Source organism: Syngnathoides biaculeatus, chromosome 9 (assembly GCF_019802595.1).
Source record: "Syngnathoides biaculeatus isolate LvHL_M chromosome 9, ASM1980259v1, whole genome shotgun sequence".
Lineage (NCBI taxonomy): Eukaryota > Metazoa > Chordata > Actinopteri > Syngnathiformes > Syngnathidae > Syngnathoides > Syngnathoides biaculeatus.
This window is the reverse complement of record NC_084648.1, coordinates 27,335,663-27,351,852: the sequence shown is the minus strand read 5'-3', so window position 1 is coordinate 27,351,852 and position 16,190 is coordinate 27,335,663. Positions and strand designations below refer to the sequence as shown.

The following is a 16,190-nucleotide window of genomic DNA, read 5'->3' as shown; positions in this document are numbered from 1 at the left end:
TCCATGACGTGTCGGAGAGTCAGGTAAATGCACAGGCATTGCTCCCCAAGATGTGGATTAACATAGTAGTTAACCATGCATTCTTGGTCTTTGGCTAGGCCGATCCGTAAACCGGGCAAGGAGAGGAACGAGACTAGCCCATGCACCAAAGTCAGTCATAGTTCATCTTAATCCCCAATGTTACGTCCAATAGTGTGACTTCGCCAATTGCATCTCAATGGTACTTTATTACAACTCACGACTATTGTGCCCACTGCATAACGTGCCTTTTGCAACACTGCGGTAACTCGTGTAGTGTAGTGTGTAATTCCTGTACACTATTGTTAATGTGGCTCCATAGACAGTGTTCGGTTTTCGCACCTCCGCTGAGAAAGTTGCAATTTGTTTATAACTTTTGTTTTTTAATTTCTCGTTTGCAGCACAGATAAAAATTCCATTACGGTGTGAATTCAATCGTTCTGATACTGCTGTTTGCAGTGCAGACAGCAAGATTGTTCATTAAACTCCTCATCATTTAGTTCTTATTACATTTTAAACAGCAGGGGGGTTTTTGTTTGGAAAAGGTTTCTTGGTTTTGACATATTTAGTTGTTTAATTTCTAGTTTGCAGAATACAGGGTAAATTATTATTATTATTTTAACAATCTTGTATATAATTAAGTGTCCTAAATGAAAACTCCACTTTTTTTCCCTCACAATCTCCTATTTTATTCAGCAAAAATTAAGTATCTTGAGTATCAAACAATAGGTTGGATATGTATCAAATTGTGACCTTAGTGTGCAATTGCGCATACACAACAACAACATGCAAAGATGTGAGTCCGGGGGTGCAAATGTCTTGGAAACAATGTGTCCATGAGACCCAACGCTGGAAAAATGAGTCCCCTCTCATAATTAATAAAGTAATTTTCTTTTCTTTTAAACAAGCCAAATCTTGACAGAACAGTTTCTAACAATTTTATATATTTTAACAAAATTTAAAAGAATTGTTTTTGGGTTTATGTTTGTTCCAAAACTTTATTTTGTCGTTTCACATACATATGAAATGTCAACAAGGGCTCTAAGTGGGAATATTTCAGAAGTACAAAAAAATACTGCCCTTTCCATATTTAGAGCAGAATTTGTACGGAAGTCTGGTCAAGGGGAGGAGAGGAGAGAGAGAGAGAGAGAGAGAGAGAGGAGAGAGAGAGAGAGAGAGAGAGAGAGAGACGAGAGAGAGAGAGAGAGAGAGAGGAGAGAGAGAGAGAGAGAGAGAGCGAGAGAGAGAGAGAGAGAGAAGAGAGAGAGAGAGAGAGAGGAGAGAGAGGAGAGAGAGAGAGAGAGCGAGAGAGAGAGAGATCTCTCTCCTCTCTCTCTCTCTCTCGATCTATCTCTCTCGTCTCTCTCTCTCTCTCTCTCTATCTCTCTCTCTCTCTCTCTCTCTCTCTCGTCTCTCTCTCTCTCTCTCTCTCTCTCTCTCTCTCTCTCAAGTTGTTAGCATCCACGGAGTCAAAGCCGTTCCCGACCAGTGCCTCACCGGGTCATGCGTGTTACGACAACAATGAAAATAAGTCTTTTGTTTCATTGTTGTTATGGAACAATAACCCCACCCTATTATTCTTCTGATTGACTAGCACAAAGACACAGCAAGTACTTATAGAGGATAATGAGTCACTGAAGTTCTTCAGGAAAATACACACCTGGCTGGATTTTTTTTGTTTTTTTTTTCCTCCATTGAGGAACAGTTTTGCTAATCATTTCTATATTTTTTTTGAGGAGCAATTTTGGTGCAACTTAATTGCAAAGAAACCCAAACCAATGATTTTATGAAAGAATAAAAATCACATTAGAATGGCAGAGTTGAATGTATGGCACAAGAATACATCTGAAAATTTTATTAAATAATTATTCAGAGGAAATATGTTTTCATTTGGTTAATAGAGTACTTTTCAAAAAAAGGAAAATAAGAACTTTCACTGTATAATGTACAACTAATTGGTTTCCTTACTATATAATCAACATTTTATTTTGTGAACTCATATTGTGCATAAAAGATTAAACTTTTATGATTTACTTTCGAGCATGAACAGCCTTTGTTCATCTTGGCTTAATCACTGCCATTGACAGCTTCAGAAATCAAACATCCATGTGAACTAGGCTGCCAGTGAAAGAGTTAAGCAGCTACCGTTTTAGCATTTTGTTACATATTTATGCATTAAATTCTCAGCTGTGCTTTTATGAGCTAGAACAATTGACTAGGAATGGGACAAATATTGTTTGTACTACAATTTACAAGTGTTTGATTTGTTCAAAATAAAATGAAGAAGCCTCAAGAGAAAATGTTTTCCTTCATCTCCCTTTAGCCAAACATTCCTCTGTTTGGGTACATCATGACTCATTTTACTCTTATTCCTCTCTGACCATATTTGCCAAATTCTTCACCAACATGACAAGTTTTGACACTTTCAGATCATCAGATTGTCCATGTCATACAAGGACTACATGGAGCGAAAACCACATTGTATATACCACAGTGGTTGATTTATACTGTCCAGACACACAAAAAAAGGGGGGGAAAAAAGCTACATATTTGACAGTACTCATAATAAATTAATTCAAGTCTTGTACACATTGTAGGTAAACAATGCCTGTGTGGAATAACATTCTCCTCCTAAGATATTGGAACAACAAAGTCAATTCCTTTGTTTTTGTTGTATACTGAAGACATCAGTACTGTGTACCTCCATCACAGTCTGGAAAAGGACAAAGTCCGACTACAACGAACAATCAAAACCGCTAAAAGGCTTGTCGGCACCACCCTTCGCACCCTTGAAGACTTGCACACCACTCAAACTAGGTCTCGAGTGGGCAAGGTTGGATCCTCCACATCCTGGCCACCAGCTCTTCCATCTCCTTCCGTCAGAAGAGCACTACAGATCAATGCAAGTCGAAACTAGGAGGCATTCGAACAGTTTTTTTCCCTGTGGCAATTAAGTCAATGAATTCTAGATCAGCGAATCGACCGTTTTTCTGCCTTGTGCCATTATAGATACTCACTGACATTATGGTGGTCCAATCAGTATTAGTAATATGTTTTGTACACTATCACACGATTCGTCACTTTAAACTGCTCACTCCGCACAATTGTCATTACAATGGTCTATCATCGAACGGGTAAAGGCACTCAGCGTGCACTCAAATCTGTGACTCTTATAAGGAATACTTCCTATAAACAGAATGTCTCTTGTTCGTTGTTCTTCTTACTTTGCTGTTCTTTGTTCTGTCATATTAGGGCATTGTTTTTACACACTTGGCCAATAAAGCCGATTCTGATTCTGACCTGGGATTCAGGTCAAAAGATGAATCTGAGACAAAAGTTAAAAATTTTAAAAGAAAAAAACTTTTCTTCCATGGTATTTACATCTAGATATTGGAGCCTATCCCAGGTGTCTTCAGGCGAGAGACAGGGTACAGCCTGAACCGATCGCTGTAGATGTGCCTGTTTTATACACTTTACCATTGAAGCTAGAAGTTTACATACACTGCGCATTAACACATTTCATTTTTTGTCTCAGTTTGAAGTAAAATTACATGAAACCTCTCATGTTTCAAGTCAGTCAAGATCACCAAAATAATTTCATTTTGTTGAGGACAAAAATAATGAGACACAAAATTTATTTTGAGAATTTTGTCTTATTTTGTTTTAGGTCAAAAGTTTACCTGTAAGCCCATATGATGAGGTCTTGGGTTTGGAAGCTCTTAATTGGTTACCTGACAACATGTAAGTTAATTGACGGCACACCTGTGGATGTATTTAAGGCCACACCTCCAACACTATACTTCATTGTTTGACATCATTTGAAAATTAATCAGAGAAAGAATCGGCAGCTGGATCTAGGGATGTGGAATGTCACTTCTGTGGCAGCAGAGAAGGAGCCCGAGCTGGTTTGTGAGGTCGAGAAGTTACGACGAAATACAGTGGGGCTCACCTCCACACATAGCTTGGGCTCTAGTGACAGTCTTCTTGACAGTGGTTGGAATCTATTCTACACTGTAGTTGCCCACAGTGAGAGGCATCGAGCAGGTGTGGGTATATTTAGTGTCCCCGCCTCGGTGCCTGTACATTGAGGTTCACCCCGATGGACGATAGGGTAGCCTACCTCCACCTTCAGGTAGTGGGGTGGGGGGGTCCTGCTGTTATTTGTGCCTATGTACCAAACTACAGTGGGTAATGAGACTAAGACCTGGAAGGGCGTGATTGTGAGGAACAGACACACACACACACACACACACACACACACATACATAACCCCACAACCACCACCCACCCCCACCGATAAGAACCCGAGTGGTGTTCTGTTATTGGACTTCTGCGATATTCCATAGCGAACACCATGTTCAAGCATAAGTGTGTACCCACGTCCAATTGGCACTAGGACACCCTAGGTCAAAGATCAATGATTGAATTTCTGGTCGTTTCAAAGGACTTGCGGCCACATGTCTTGGACACTCGGGTGAAGAGAGGGGCAGTGATGCGGTGATTTGGCGCCGATGGTGAGGGAAATAGCCGGTCCGACCAGGCAGACTCAATCATATTGACAGGGTCTGCTGGGAACATCTGGAAGAATGCCCCGTTCAAGAGTTTTTCAACTATTACCTCCAACAGATCTTTGCTCATGTTCCAGGAAAAACAGTGGACATGAAGTCCAAGGGGAATCATGTTCCATCGACTACATTGCTGAGGCGGCCCACCTGAGGAGGGGAGAATACTTCGAAGCCCTCCTCAATTCCACCAACACACCTTACCTTCTCATGAGGAACCAGAAAATAGGTTCTCTGAGGCAGGCTCGCCTATCTCTGGGGTCGAGGTCATTAAGGTGGTCAAAAAGCTACTCAGTGGCATGGCTCCAGGGGTGGATGAGATTCGCCCAAAGTTACTAAAGGCTCTGTATTTTGTGGGGCTGTCCTGGTTGACAAGCCTCTGCAACATCGCGAGGGGCATCGGGGACAGTGCCTCTCGATTGGTAGATTGGGGTGCTGGAGAGAAGAGAAATGAATTAAGAAATGAGACGGGAGAGTGTGTTCCAACTACAGGGGGATCACTCTCCTCAGCCTCCATGGTAAGGTCTATTAAGGGGTGCTAGAGAGCAGGGTCCATCAGGAAGTCGAATCTCAGATTCACGAGGAGCAGTGTGGTTTTTGTCCTGAGAAAGGAACAGTGGACTACCTCTATGCCTAAGGCTAGGACCTTGAGGATGGGGGTGGGGGGGAGGCTTTTCGGGAGTATGGGGTACTGAACCCACTGATACGGGCTGTTTGGTCCCTTTATGACCGGTGTCAAGAGTTTCAACAGCAATTCTAGGCACAGTCGAGGGGTAGACGGGGTGCAGTTTGGTGGCCTCAGTATTGAATCTCTGCTTTTTGCAGATGATATAGTTCTGTTTGGTTCATCAAGCCGTGATCTCCAACTATCAATGGAGGGGTTTCTAGCAGATTTTAAGCGGCTAGGATTAGAATCAGCACCTCAACCTCTGAGAACATTGTCCTCAATTAGAAAAGTGTAGCGTGCCCTCTCTGAGTCAGGGATGAGATCCTCTCTCAAGTGTAGGAGTGCAAGGATCTTGGGTGTCTTGTTCACAAGTGAGGAAAGAATGGAATGAGAGATTGACAGGCGGATTGGTGCAGCGTCGGCATCGATGCGGACTTTGTATTGGTCCATTGTGGAGCTCTCAATTTACCGGTCGATCTACGTTCCTCCCCTGAGAATCACAATCATCTTTAATCACCAAGTTTGCGAGAAACAGACAAGGAATTTGTCTCCTGTAGTTGGAGCCACCCTGGGCTCCAGATAGTCAATTGAGACAAAGACATTGCGGTCACAGAGCAATAAAGGCTACTAGTAATCTGGCAATGATGAAAGTTTTATTTTGTGCAAGTGCTGCAGCTATTACTCAGTCGACTGTGCACCTGGACCAGGTGCTACTCGGCTGTGAGTGCCTAGTATTGGTCTACAAAAGATGTGAAGATTGTGCAGTGTGGTGAGACTACTACAATAAGCAGATAAGTAATGTATGATATACAATAATAATTGGCCCTGAAGAATGTGACAACAAACTCAAGACAAAAATGGGGAGAATGTCGCAGTTGGATTTTAAAGGTCCACTGTCAGCAGGAAGTGACGTTAATAGCAGACGCCCACTCAGGCGGTCTTGTGTGTTTCTACTAGTTTTACCTGCTGGAAGGTAGCGCTTTGTTCCTTCGTATTAGCCAAAATGCCAGCTCGTTGTATTTCTGGATATTGTTCGAACACTCTGGGGATGGATTCATTCTTCATACTTTTTAAAGACTCAGTTCGTCGTGAAAAATTGATTGCACGGGTGCAAACGAAGAGAGCTTTGTGGGTTCCAAATGACAGGTAGGTGTGTATACAGCTACTTAAAAAAAAACAAATGAAAAAAAAAAAAAACAATAGTTTGGAGGGGGGGTGTAATTCTCTCAGAATGTAACTCAAGTTCCACGTACGTAAGTCAAGGGTGCTAAATGCTAAACGGATGGCTCATATAGTACATACTGTCTGGGAGTCTGTTGTAAGTTAGAAGTAATCCACATATCATCTAAAAATAGCTCAAAACAAAATGAAACGATAGGGTAATATTGCCCCGCTCGCTTCACTCGATTGTGTCCACGGCGGACGGCTTCGACCGGGCTGGCTCATATATACTGTCTGGGAGTCTGTTGTTAATGAGAAGTGATCCGCATATGAGGCATTCCAGGCATCATATAAAAAATGATAATCTTAATGAATGATAATGATACAAACGTGACCATTTATTTGTCCTGACTCTTCACCGCTTCAGGATATTTGCATGTCAACTCAAGGAGGTAACAAAGTTCGAAGTAATCCACATATCGTCTAAATGTAGCTCGAAACGAAATGAAACGATAGGGTAATATTGCTCCGGTCATTTCACTCGATTGTGTCCACGGTGGACAGCTTCAGCTGGGCTGGCTCATACATACTGTCTGGGAGATTGTTTTTAGTTAGAAGTAATCCGCATATCATCTAAATATGACTTTATAGGGTAGTATTGGCCACATCACTTCACTCGATTGTGAGATGTTCTCTTCTTTGAAAAGAGCTTCCATGTCCCACAGTAGGTGGCACAGCGTTTTTTTCAATGGCGAATGTACCAGTGTGACATCATGAAAAGATGTTGCAGGCAATATGGCTACCACTTGAATGCCAAATGAGACTTCCGCAACTTTGCACATGGACGACGCACTCTCCGCACATATTTAGTTTTTTGTATAGACATTCAAGTGTATAATGTTCAATGTATTTTTCATTACAATATTTATAGGCATGACACTTGACCTTTAAGTTAGCTGTTTAAGAAGTTAATTGCGACGGGGAAGAAGCTGACTTTGGCAAATGTTTTCCTTTCATGATCTGTCCAGCTTTTATTATTTAAAATATATGTCTTTCCTTTCCTGGTAAATTTGGTTAGATGTGCCCGTGTGTGTTTCCATGGTTGTATTTTGTTGACATTTAGCTTGCAATATCTGTCTGTTTGTACCGGAATCCCACTGGCAGACTTTTGATTAATTCAGATTTATATCCCAATGTGTCACCAGCCAATCAGAGGATTTAGATTTCACTCTACCTTTACACTGCCATTAACCACACCCAAAACTGTGTCACTTTAACCACGGACTACAAAACGAGGTAAAGCATTGGTAGCTGCGAAAGAGTCATGTTTACCCTGTCTCAGAGTGTACTCGTGGAGAAGAGCCTCAGTGGTTTCATCCAGAGCAATGTCCAGAGGAACATCACCATCACAGTTGACAGCAGAGAGGGAAGCACCATTCCGCAAAAGGAAACTGATAAATCAAGAACACAGTGAGAAAGCTTTAAAACACAACAAGGGACAATCAACTGTTCATAGCAAAAAAAAGCAAAAACTAACACACAATGTGTGGAGATTATAAATTCAACCATGTTGTGATTTGCCATAAACCGGGTTTCAATTGGCATACACTGTAGCCAGCCTTGCATGTTCATTCTTTAGCTGAGACGTTTTCCTGCCAAACACAACAACAATGAAAGCATTGTTGAATGCAGGAATAGTCTGGCACCCACAGAACATGTGGACATCAAGATTCAGTATTAAACAGTGCATAAAAAAGAATTCATAACACTTCACTTTTCCATATTTTGTTACAGTCAATCACAAAATTTGACAAATTACTTCACTCACAATTCATTATTTTCCATCAAGCTACAAAGTGTCCTCAGGTTCATCTTGTTTCCACTTTTCATTCTTGAGATGTTTGTACATCTTAATTTGAGTCCACCTGTGGTATATTCAGTCAACATGATGTGATTTAGAAAAGCATACACCTGTCTCTGGTAAGCCCCACAGTTGGCACTGCATATCAGGACAAACCAAGGATGAGGTCAAAGAATCATCTGTAGAGATCCAAGACAGAAGTGTTTAGAAGCACAGATGAGGGGAAGGCTCCCAAAGAGCACAGTGGCCTCCATTATCTGTAAATAGAAGACGTTCGGAACCATCAGCGCTTTCCTAGAGCTGGCCTACCCTCTAAAGTGAGCAATCTATGGAGAACAACGTGTGACCAAAATCAAAACACTCTGTCACTTTGTCAGAGCTCCTGCATTACTCTTGTGAAATAAGGAGACACTTACAGGACAGCCATTGCTGCAGCAATCCACCAGTCCAGCCAAAATGGCAGAGTGGCCACACACAAAAGTTCGTAAAAGCCACATGCCAGCCCGCCTAAAAGGACCTGAGGGACCCTCAAAGCATGACAGACAAAATGGTTGGAGGAAACCAGGCACCACTCCTCACCTGGCCAACACTATCCCGACAATGAAGCATAGGGCTGGCAGCATCATGCTAGGATGACGTTTTTCATTACTCGACCTGGTGACGAGTCAAGATTATCATAAACTTGCTCCAAAACAAGTGTGCTTGACCTCAAACTGGGGAAATTGTTAATCTTTTAGCAAGACAAAAAACTTGAGCAAACAGCCCACCTATCAAAGAAGTGGCCTTGGGACAACTCTGTCCTTGAGTGGACCAGCGACAACAGGAGCCCAAGCCTAGACTTGAATCTGACTTGAGAATCTCCGGAGAGATCTGAAAAAGTTGACGCACCAATGTGACTCATGCACCCTGATGGTGTTGCAGAGGAGTGGGGCCAAAGATCTCTGTGCAAAGCTAGTGAAATCATATTGAAAAAGACTTGAGGATGTAATTCTTGTCAAAGGAATGTCAAAAAGGTATTGAGCAAAGGTTGTGAATACTTTAGTAGTAATTTCTTGGATTTTAAAGTAAGACTTTAACACACCAAAATTCGGGAAAAAGTGACACACTATGAATTCTTTCCAGACACACAGTATATTGTGCCAATATTGTATTCTTTAAACTGAAGTGCACACGAACAACATACTCTGTTATCTCGCGGTAGCCGCAGGAGGACGTGACATGCAAGGGTGTCCAGCCTTCACTGTCAACCTGATTCACATTGGCACCATGCTTCAGAAGGAAAGACACCATCTCCATGCTACCATCGATGCAGGCCTTCCAGAATTAAGATTTGAAAATGAGTGTTGTTCTCATCAAACACGAATAGTACAACATGGGGACTAAAAGCTACTTTACCTGATGTAATGCAGTTATTCCGTCAGCATTTGAGCAGTTAATAATTTCTGTCCCGTCCTCCTTGTTGCTGATCATCTCCTTAGCTTCTTGGAGCATCACTTGGGCCTCCTCTGTGTCGCCGCTGGCGCACGCAGCCAGAAACTCTGCAGCTCTGTCAAACCTTACCCTTTTTCTAAACAGTATGATTAAAATTGTTGGTTAGACAGAATGTTGGATTGATTAAGACCCAGTTCACATTTTTAGCCTTTGACAATTTCCATTCATGCATTTTCCACAGTATATCACTTTTTTTCCATAGGGTTGTGGGTGAGTTGGAGCCTATATCCCAGCAAGGTGTGGTACAGTAGTGAGTAGCAAAAAACTAGCAGTCCAGTGTGACTAACCAGATTAATCCATGTTGTCAGTATATGTTTTATTGCTACATGTCAAACAAGTTATCAGTAGGTGCATTAGTCTCAGAAAACCAATAAGACCCAGTATTCATGATTTACACACTCTTAAGGCTGTGCAATTGGGCAATTTGTTGAAAGGGGTGTTCAAAAAATAGCAGTGTGGTATTCAATCAGTGAGGTAAATTTTGTGAAAAACAAGAGTGATTCAGGTAGCTCCCATTTAAGGATGAAGCCAGCATCTGTTGGACATGAATTTCTCCTTGAAGACCTGACAAACAGAACAGAAGAACAGTGTACTTTGATTAAAAGTCTGATTAGAGAGGGGAAACTTAAAGAGGTTAAAAAAATCATAGGCTCTTCATCTAAAATAACCTATAATGCCTTCAAATGAAGAACAAAACCAAAGTCACGTGGCAGAAAACGGAAGACAATCATCAATATGGATCGCAGAACAACCAAAATGGAAAAGGCTCCGGCAATGGACATCTCGAAGATGATCAAAGACAGTCTGGAGTAACCTGTAAGCAGGCCTCAACGTAAGCCGCGAATGGTTGTGTAGGTTACGCATCGTTTATGCAATAGGGAAAAAAAACGAGCACGAATGATTTAAATTTGTGTAGACAGTAGACATACGAAAACGAACATGAATAATTTCTAGATCTACATAGAAATTTACTGCTGGCTTTCGCCAGATGACTCACAAATTGTTATTAACAGGTTAATGTTGTGTTGTTTCATGACACACAAGATCACGCGATATTGCGCGGCCCATATCGCAAAACTTCTCGAATATCAAACAAACATGCCAGCTCCCAGTAACAAGGTGCGGTTTCAAAATGTTGTACACGGGGAAACTGTTACTGTTAAAACATTTCAATCATGGGACTTTCACGAAGATTTTATGTATGAGACAGCTAATGAAGGGGGTCGATTAAAATTACTTCAGTGTAAAATATGTTCCAATCATGTTACGGAAATACGAAAAGAAGTCAAAATGAGATGATTGTCTGGTCAGGTATGTGAATCTGAATCAGAGAATGACATCGACATGTTTCGTTTTAAACTGCGACAGCTATAATGTTAAATTTTATCAACTGTCAAATAAAATATGAAATTAAAAGAGCTAGTTGTTATATCATTTTTATTAGTGTATTGATTTAATGATATAATTTTAATAGTTTCTTAACTTTCCAATCAATTTGATAATTATTTGATGGTTTTCTGTTTCTTTTTACTGCATTGACATTTGAGGGATTATTTATATAACAAATGATAATTGTGAGATCTAATTTCAGTTTAATGAAAATGGATGTACATATAATGGAGTACATATAATTTGTTAAAAATAAACAGGAAATTATCTTTTCATTTGAAGGTTCTGAAGGAAATTTTGGGATATGTAGATGGTTTCAGGTATATTCACAAGAGCAATGTAACAAGACATGTACAGTCAGGTTCCATCCATAATTGGGCAAAAAAAAAAATTTTTACAACCCTCTCCTGAAACTAGTCATCAAGGGTCCTCATCAAGTGACCAACCTAGAAACGGAGATTCCAACTGTACTGTGACAGCAAGCACTGGCCCCACACAACCGCATGGTTTTCGCAAACAGAACTCCATTCAACAGATGTTCAATAAAGCAAGCAAGAACCATTATAGGACTCATATAACTACAGTTTTAGCTGTGGTCATGCGTGAGAATTCAATGTTCGATTACAAATACCTGATTGAATTGCAGAAAAAGAATGGAGTCCACTTCGTATCAGGAAAAGATAGTGATGTTAGATGTAGAGTTTATATCATACATAGCAACTACGATGAGAGATGACATGAAGAATATTTTGAATCATGCAAACTTCTTCTCCTTCGAACAGGATGGCAGAGAAGCCAGAAAAACAAAAGAAAAAGAATTGATATATGCCAAAGTTGTAGTGAGAGGAAAACCTGTTGATTTGTTCCTGAAGTGTCAATGTATGCCTGACTTTGGACGAACTAGTGCTGATTGTCTGAATAAAAGTGTAGATGCTGCATTTGAAGTGTATGATGTAACCGGTGAGAAGTATAACAAAGGTATGGTTGTCTGCCAGCGCTGATGGTGGCAGCGTCAATATGGGCAAGAACACAGGGGCACTCATAGTTATGAAGCCAGAACAAGACTGGCTGCTACTTTTTCACTGTAGTGTGTAGAATTGGCCGTCAAAGATGCATTCATGGAAATGAGTTATTTTCAGAAGGTAGATGACATATTGCTAAACCTCCACACCCTATTCAGAAATAGTGGAAAATGTTGGAGGGTACTAATATTCCTCGCGGCTGGGTGTACTTTTGTGTAAGATTCCCAAATCTTGCTGGAACAAGATTCAGACAGACAATGACCTTCCATTCCTCTCAGTAGTCAGTGAAGATGGAACAGAAGTCACAATCACTGGAGAGGCTACTAATCTCCCTGCAACTGCAAGATTTAAAGAACAGAATCAGCTCAATGAAAAGCAGAGAACGAGAGCGGAAAAATGTGTGTCTCAAGAGAAACCTTCCAGCTCAAAAATGATGCTAGAGGAAAAGAAACTGTAACATGCATTAAGTTTCAACTTATTCCAGCCATTGCCAGTCACCTGGAGACACGGCTAGAATCATTTAGTGACCCAGTGTTTGATCCCTTTGCCATTGCTGATCATACATAGTGGGATGCAAGTGATCCTGACTATGGAAAACGGCAAATCAAGAAAATAACATTTTCAGCAACCTCTGGGTCTACATAAATTCTCTCACGATTTGGCAGTCTATGAGTGGCGTGGTCTCCGCAAACTCGTAGCTTTTAAATTTCACCACTTCAAGAGGAGTATTTCTATGTGGGAGCAGGTGTTCACCCACCATCATAAAGAATTTCCACACATCTTACTTGTGATTGAGTTGATCTTGGTGGTTGCTTTGGCTAGTGCTACTGTGGAAAGGGGCATCAGTACACTAAATCGTTAGCTCACCATTGCTAGAACCAGTTTGAAAAATTCCACACTGGATGATATACTCCTCCGTATAAACTTGCCATTATTGCCATCATGCGACCCGAGATATGAAGAAAAGCTAATGGAGAAAGCTGTGGCCATATATCTCACTGATAAAAACAGGAAAAAATCTCAGTCCACTGAAGTTGTTAAAATGCAGTCTCTGCCTGGCTGTCCATCTGGTTGTCCAGATATGTTCCTGCCTACAGCAGCATCAACAGTCATCAGAGATGAGGCTAGTCTAAATCCATTGCTCAGACCAAAAGCAAAAAAACATGCAAAGTCTCGATTCCAAACCAACAAAATTAATGTAATGGATTGCCCAGACCAATCCCCGGACCTTAATCCAATTGAGAATTTGTGGGGTTACAACAAAAATGTTGTTTCTGGATCAAAAACAAGAAATGCTAATTAATTGCGGGATGTCTTTAAAGCCCAAGTGTCATCCCTATAAACATTCTAAAATAGATATTGTAATGAAAAACACATATAACGTTATTCACTTCAATGTCTATACGAAAAAAACAAATGTGAGCGGAGAGCGCATCATCCATGCGCAAAGTTGCTGAAGTGTCATTCTACGATATCCAAGTGGTCACCATATTGGCTGCATCCTCCGTCCGTGACGTCATGCGGACATTTTCCAATGAAAACACGCGGTGCACCATAACTATGGGAGACAAACACGCCCCTTCTGACATGGAAGCTCTTTTCGAAAAGGAGAACACCACACAACCGAGTGAAGTTACCGGGGCAATATTACACTATTGTTTCGGGCCCTCGGGGGAATATTACACTATTGTATTGAGCCATATTCAGATGATATGCGATCACGGCCAAACCGCATCCCCGTCCGATCCACTTCCGCGGCGGAGATGAGCCATCGCGGCTCATCGTAGCCGGCCGGTGTGGCTTATGACAGAGTCGAGCCGTGCTGCTTTTAGGGGGATGTTCAAAGCCACCGCAGTACTTGATGAACACCGTCAAGCCGAGTCGCATTACTGCGCGCACGCGGCTGAGTGAGGCATTCTCAGCTGGGTTCTTCAGAGCCGCCCCCATCCACAAGGCCCAACGCGCAGCCTTCGCAGAAGCTGTGAACGCCGAACACAGCGCCTCACCCGGTGTGGCTGATTTTCGGCGCCGTGGTGGCATATAATGGAGCTGACCCGTGCTGCTTTTAGGGGATGTTCAAACCCCCCGCAGTACTTGGTGAACACCGTCGAGCCGGGGCGCATTACTCCGCGCACGCGGCTGACTGAGGCATTCTCAGCTGGGTTCTTCAGATTCGCCGCCGTCCGCGCAGCAGCCCGACGTCGTCGGACACGCACATCGACATATTTCGTACGCGGATCTTTTGTCACATTATGAGAGACCGATTACGTGGTCCGCCCCGAACTATTATTTATTTTAGTAGCTGTATACACACTTACCTGACATTTGGAACCCACGAAGCTCTCATCCTCTGGACCCGTGAAATCCATTTTTCACAATGAACCGGGTCTCTTGCAAACTTATGAAGGCTAAATCTATTCTCCCGAGTGTTCAAGCAATGTCCAGCAATGCAATGAGGCGGCATTTTGGCTAACACGAAGGGACAACGAGCTACCTTCCCGAAGGTAAAACTAATAGAAACAAACGAGTCAACTTGGGGGCGCTGCTGTCCTTTACATTACTTCCTGCTTCTTCTCGAAAACAAATCCTTCGAGAGGATTTTCATGGCGGGAGTAACAAAAAGCTGTATATGTCAAAATCATGTTTTGTGATGAAAAAACGCATGGGCCCATATTGGCTGACGTTTTTTCATTAATAACGTACTAAAAATCATCCATTTCATGACAGTAACCCTTTAAGGAATCTTGGAGTGGAATAACAGCTGAAAGGTGCCACAAGTTGGTTAACTCCTTGCCACACAGATCTGGAGCAGTTATTTAAAAAAAAAAAAAAAAAAAAGTGTGGTCCTTCAACAAAATATCAGTTTATTTATTCATAGGATTGGTAAATTCTAGAAGCCAAAAAGTTTGTACAAAATAGTTTTGGTTTGCTAGGTCAACGGTCGACTGCTATTTTTTAACACACCCCTTTGAAAAAAAAATTCCCAATTGCAGAGCCTTAAGAATATGTAAATCATAAATAGTGGATGTTGTTGGTTTTCTAACAATCTATTGAACCTACCTTGGTAATTTGTTTGACATGTAGCAGTAAAAAATATATACACTGAAAACGTGGATTAATCAAGTTAGTCACGTTGGACTGCTATTATTTTGAACACTACTGTATAGAACCACGGTAGTCATAAACTCTCACCAAGCATTAAATATCAGGTTACTAGGAAAAGCATCTATCGCGAGACTACAGGATTTCCACCACTTCAACTTTGATCGTAACTGGCATTAATGAATGTGTTACTGCGAAGTGAATCTCTTTTGTAGGCCACGCACATTTTTCATTTCAGACCTTTGGGCTAAGCTAGCAAGCGGCTCGTCAGCAAGTTCTGTTCTACTGTTCCCAAATCTGTTTTCCTCACCGTCTCTTGAGGAGGGGGCTGCTTTCGTCGCTCTTCGAAACGGGTTCCTCATCCGACCGTCCCTGCTGCTCCCCCTCCGGCTCATCGGTTCCTCTTTCTACGGCATCGCCTCGCCATCTACGCCGGGGCAAGGCCGACGCTTTGTCAGTGCAGGAACCCGCCCAGCGCTTTAGCTGTTCCCGACGCTTGGTCCTTGCCGAGTCGCCCATTAATGTATCCAAGGAGCCCCGCTTTATTAAAAATTTAACATAGTCAGGAAGGGAAAGACACACCCTCCATGTGTATACTTTCACTTCCTGACTATGAAGTCTTGCGGAAGCCTCAGATCCTGCTCTTGCTACTGCCTGTTGGTGAACGAGCTGCGCGCGACACATGGTGGTGATGACGTCACAAACGGCTTGTTTACAACAGTACAAGTACTGTATGTACCACGGTACTGGAGAAGGTCGGTCTCTTCCTGTCAGGAAACACAACAGTAATAGGCTACGTCACATTTTGTGCCATTGTGGCTTTATGTTGAATGACTCACAATGAACAGTTTGAGTGTCTTGGTGTGTCACTATGGAAAAGCATTTGAATATTTATTCGATGACATACTAGTGCGCTG

At 41.9% G+C, this 16,190-nt stretch overlaps 1 protein-coding gene across 1 annotated transcript in view; it reads right to left on the bottom strand.

The window, feature by feature from the left end:
• Positions 1-15,984, bottom strand: part of ppp1r12c (protein phosphatase 1, regulatory subunit 12C) — a 52,008-nt gene extending 36,024 nt beyond the window's left edge. The window contains exons 1-4 of the mRNA XM_061829799.1: positions 15,584-15,984; positions 9,665-9,836; positions 9,453-9,583; positions 7,741-7,859 (exon numbers count right to left, since the gene is read on the bottom strand). Of these exons, the coding sequence (XP_061685783.1) occupies positions 7,741-7,859; positions 9,453-9,583; positions 9,665-9,836; positions 15,584-15,957 (796 nt within the window). The 5' untranslated portion in view covers positions 15,958-15,984. The remainder of the gene's footprint in view (positions 1-7,740; positions 7,860-9,452; positions 9,584-9,664; positions 9,837-15,583) is intronic.
• Between the last annotated feature and the right edge of the window lie 206 nt (positions 15,985-16,190).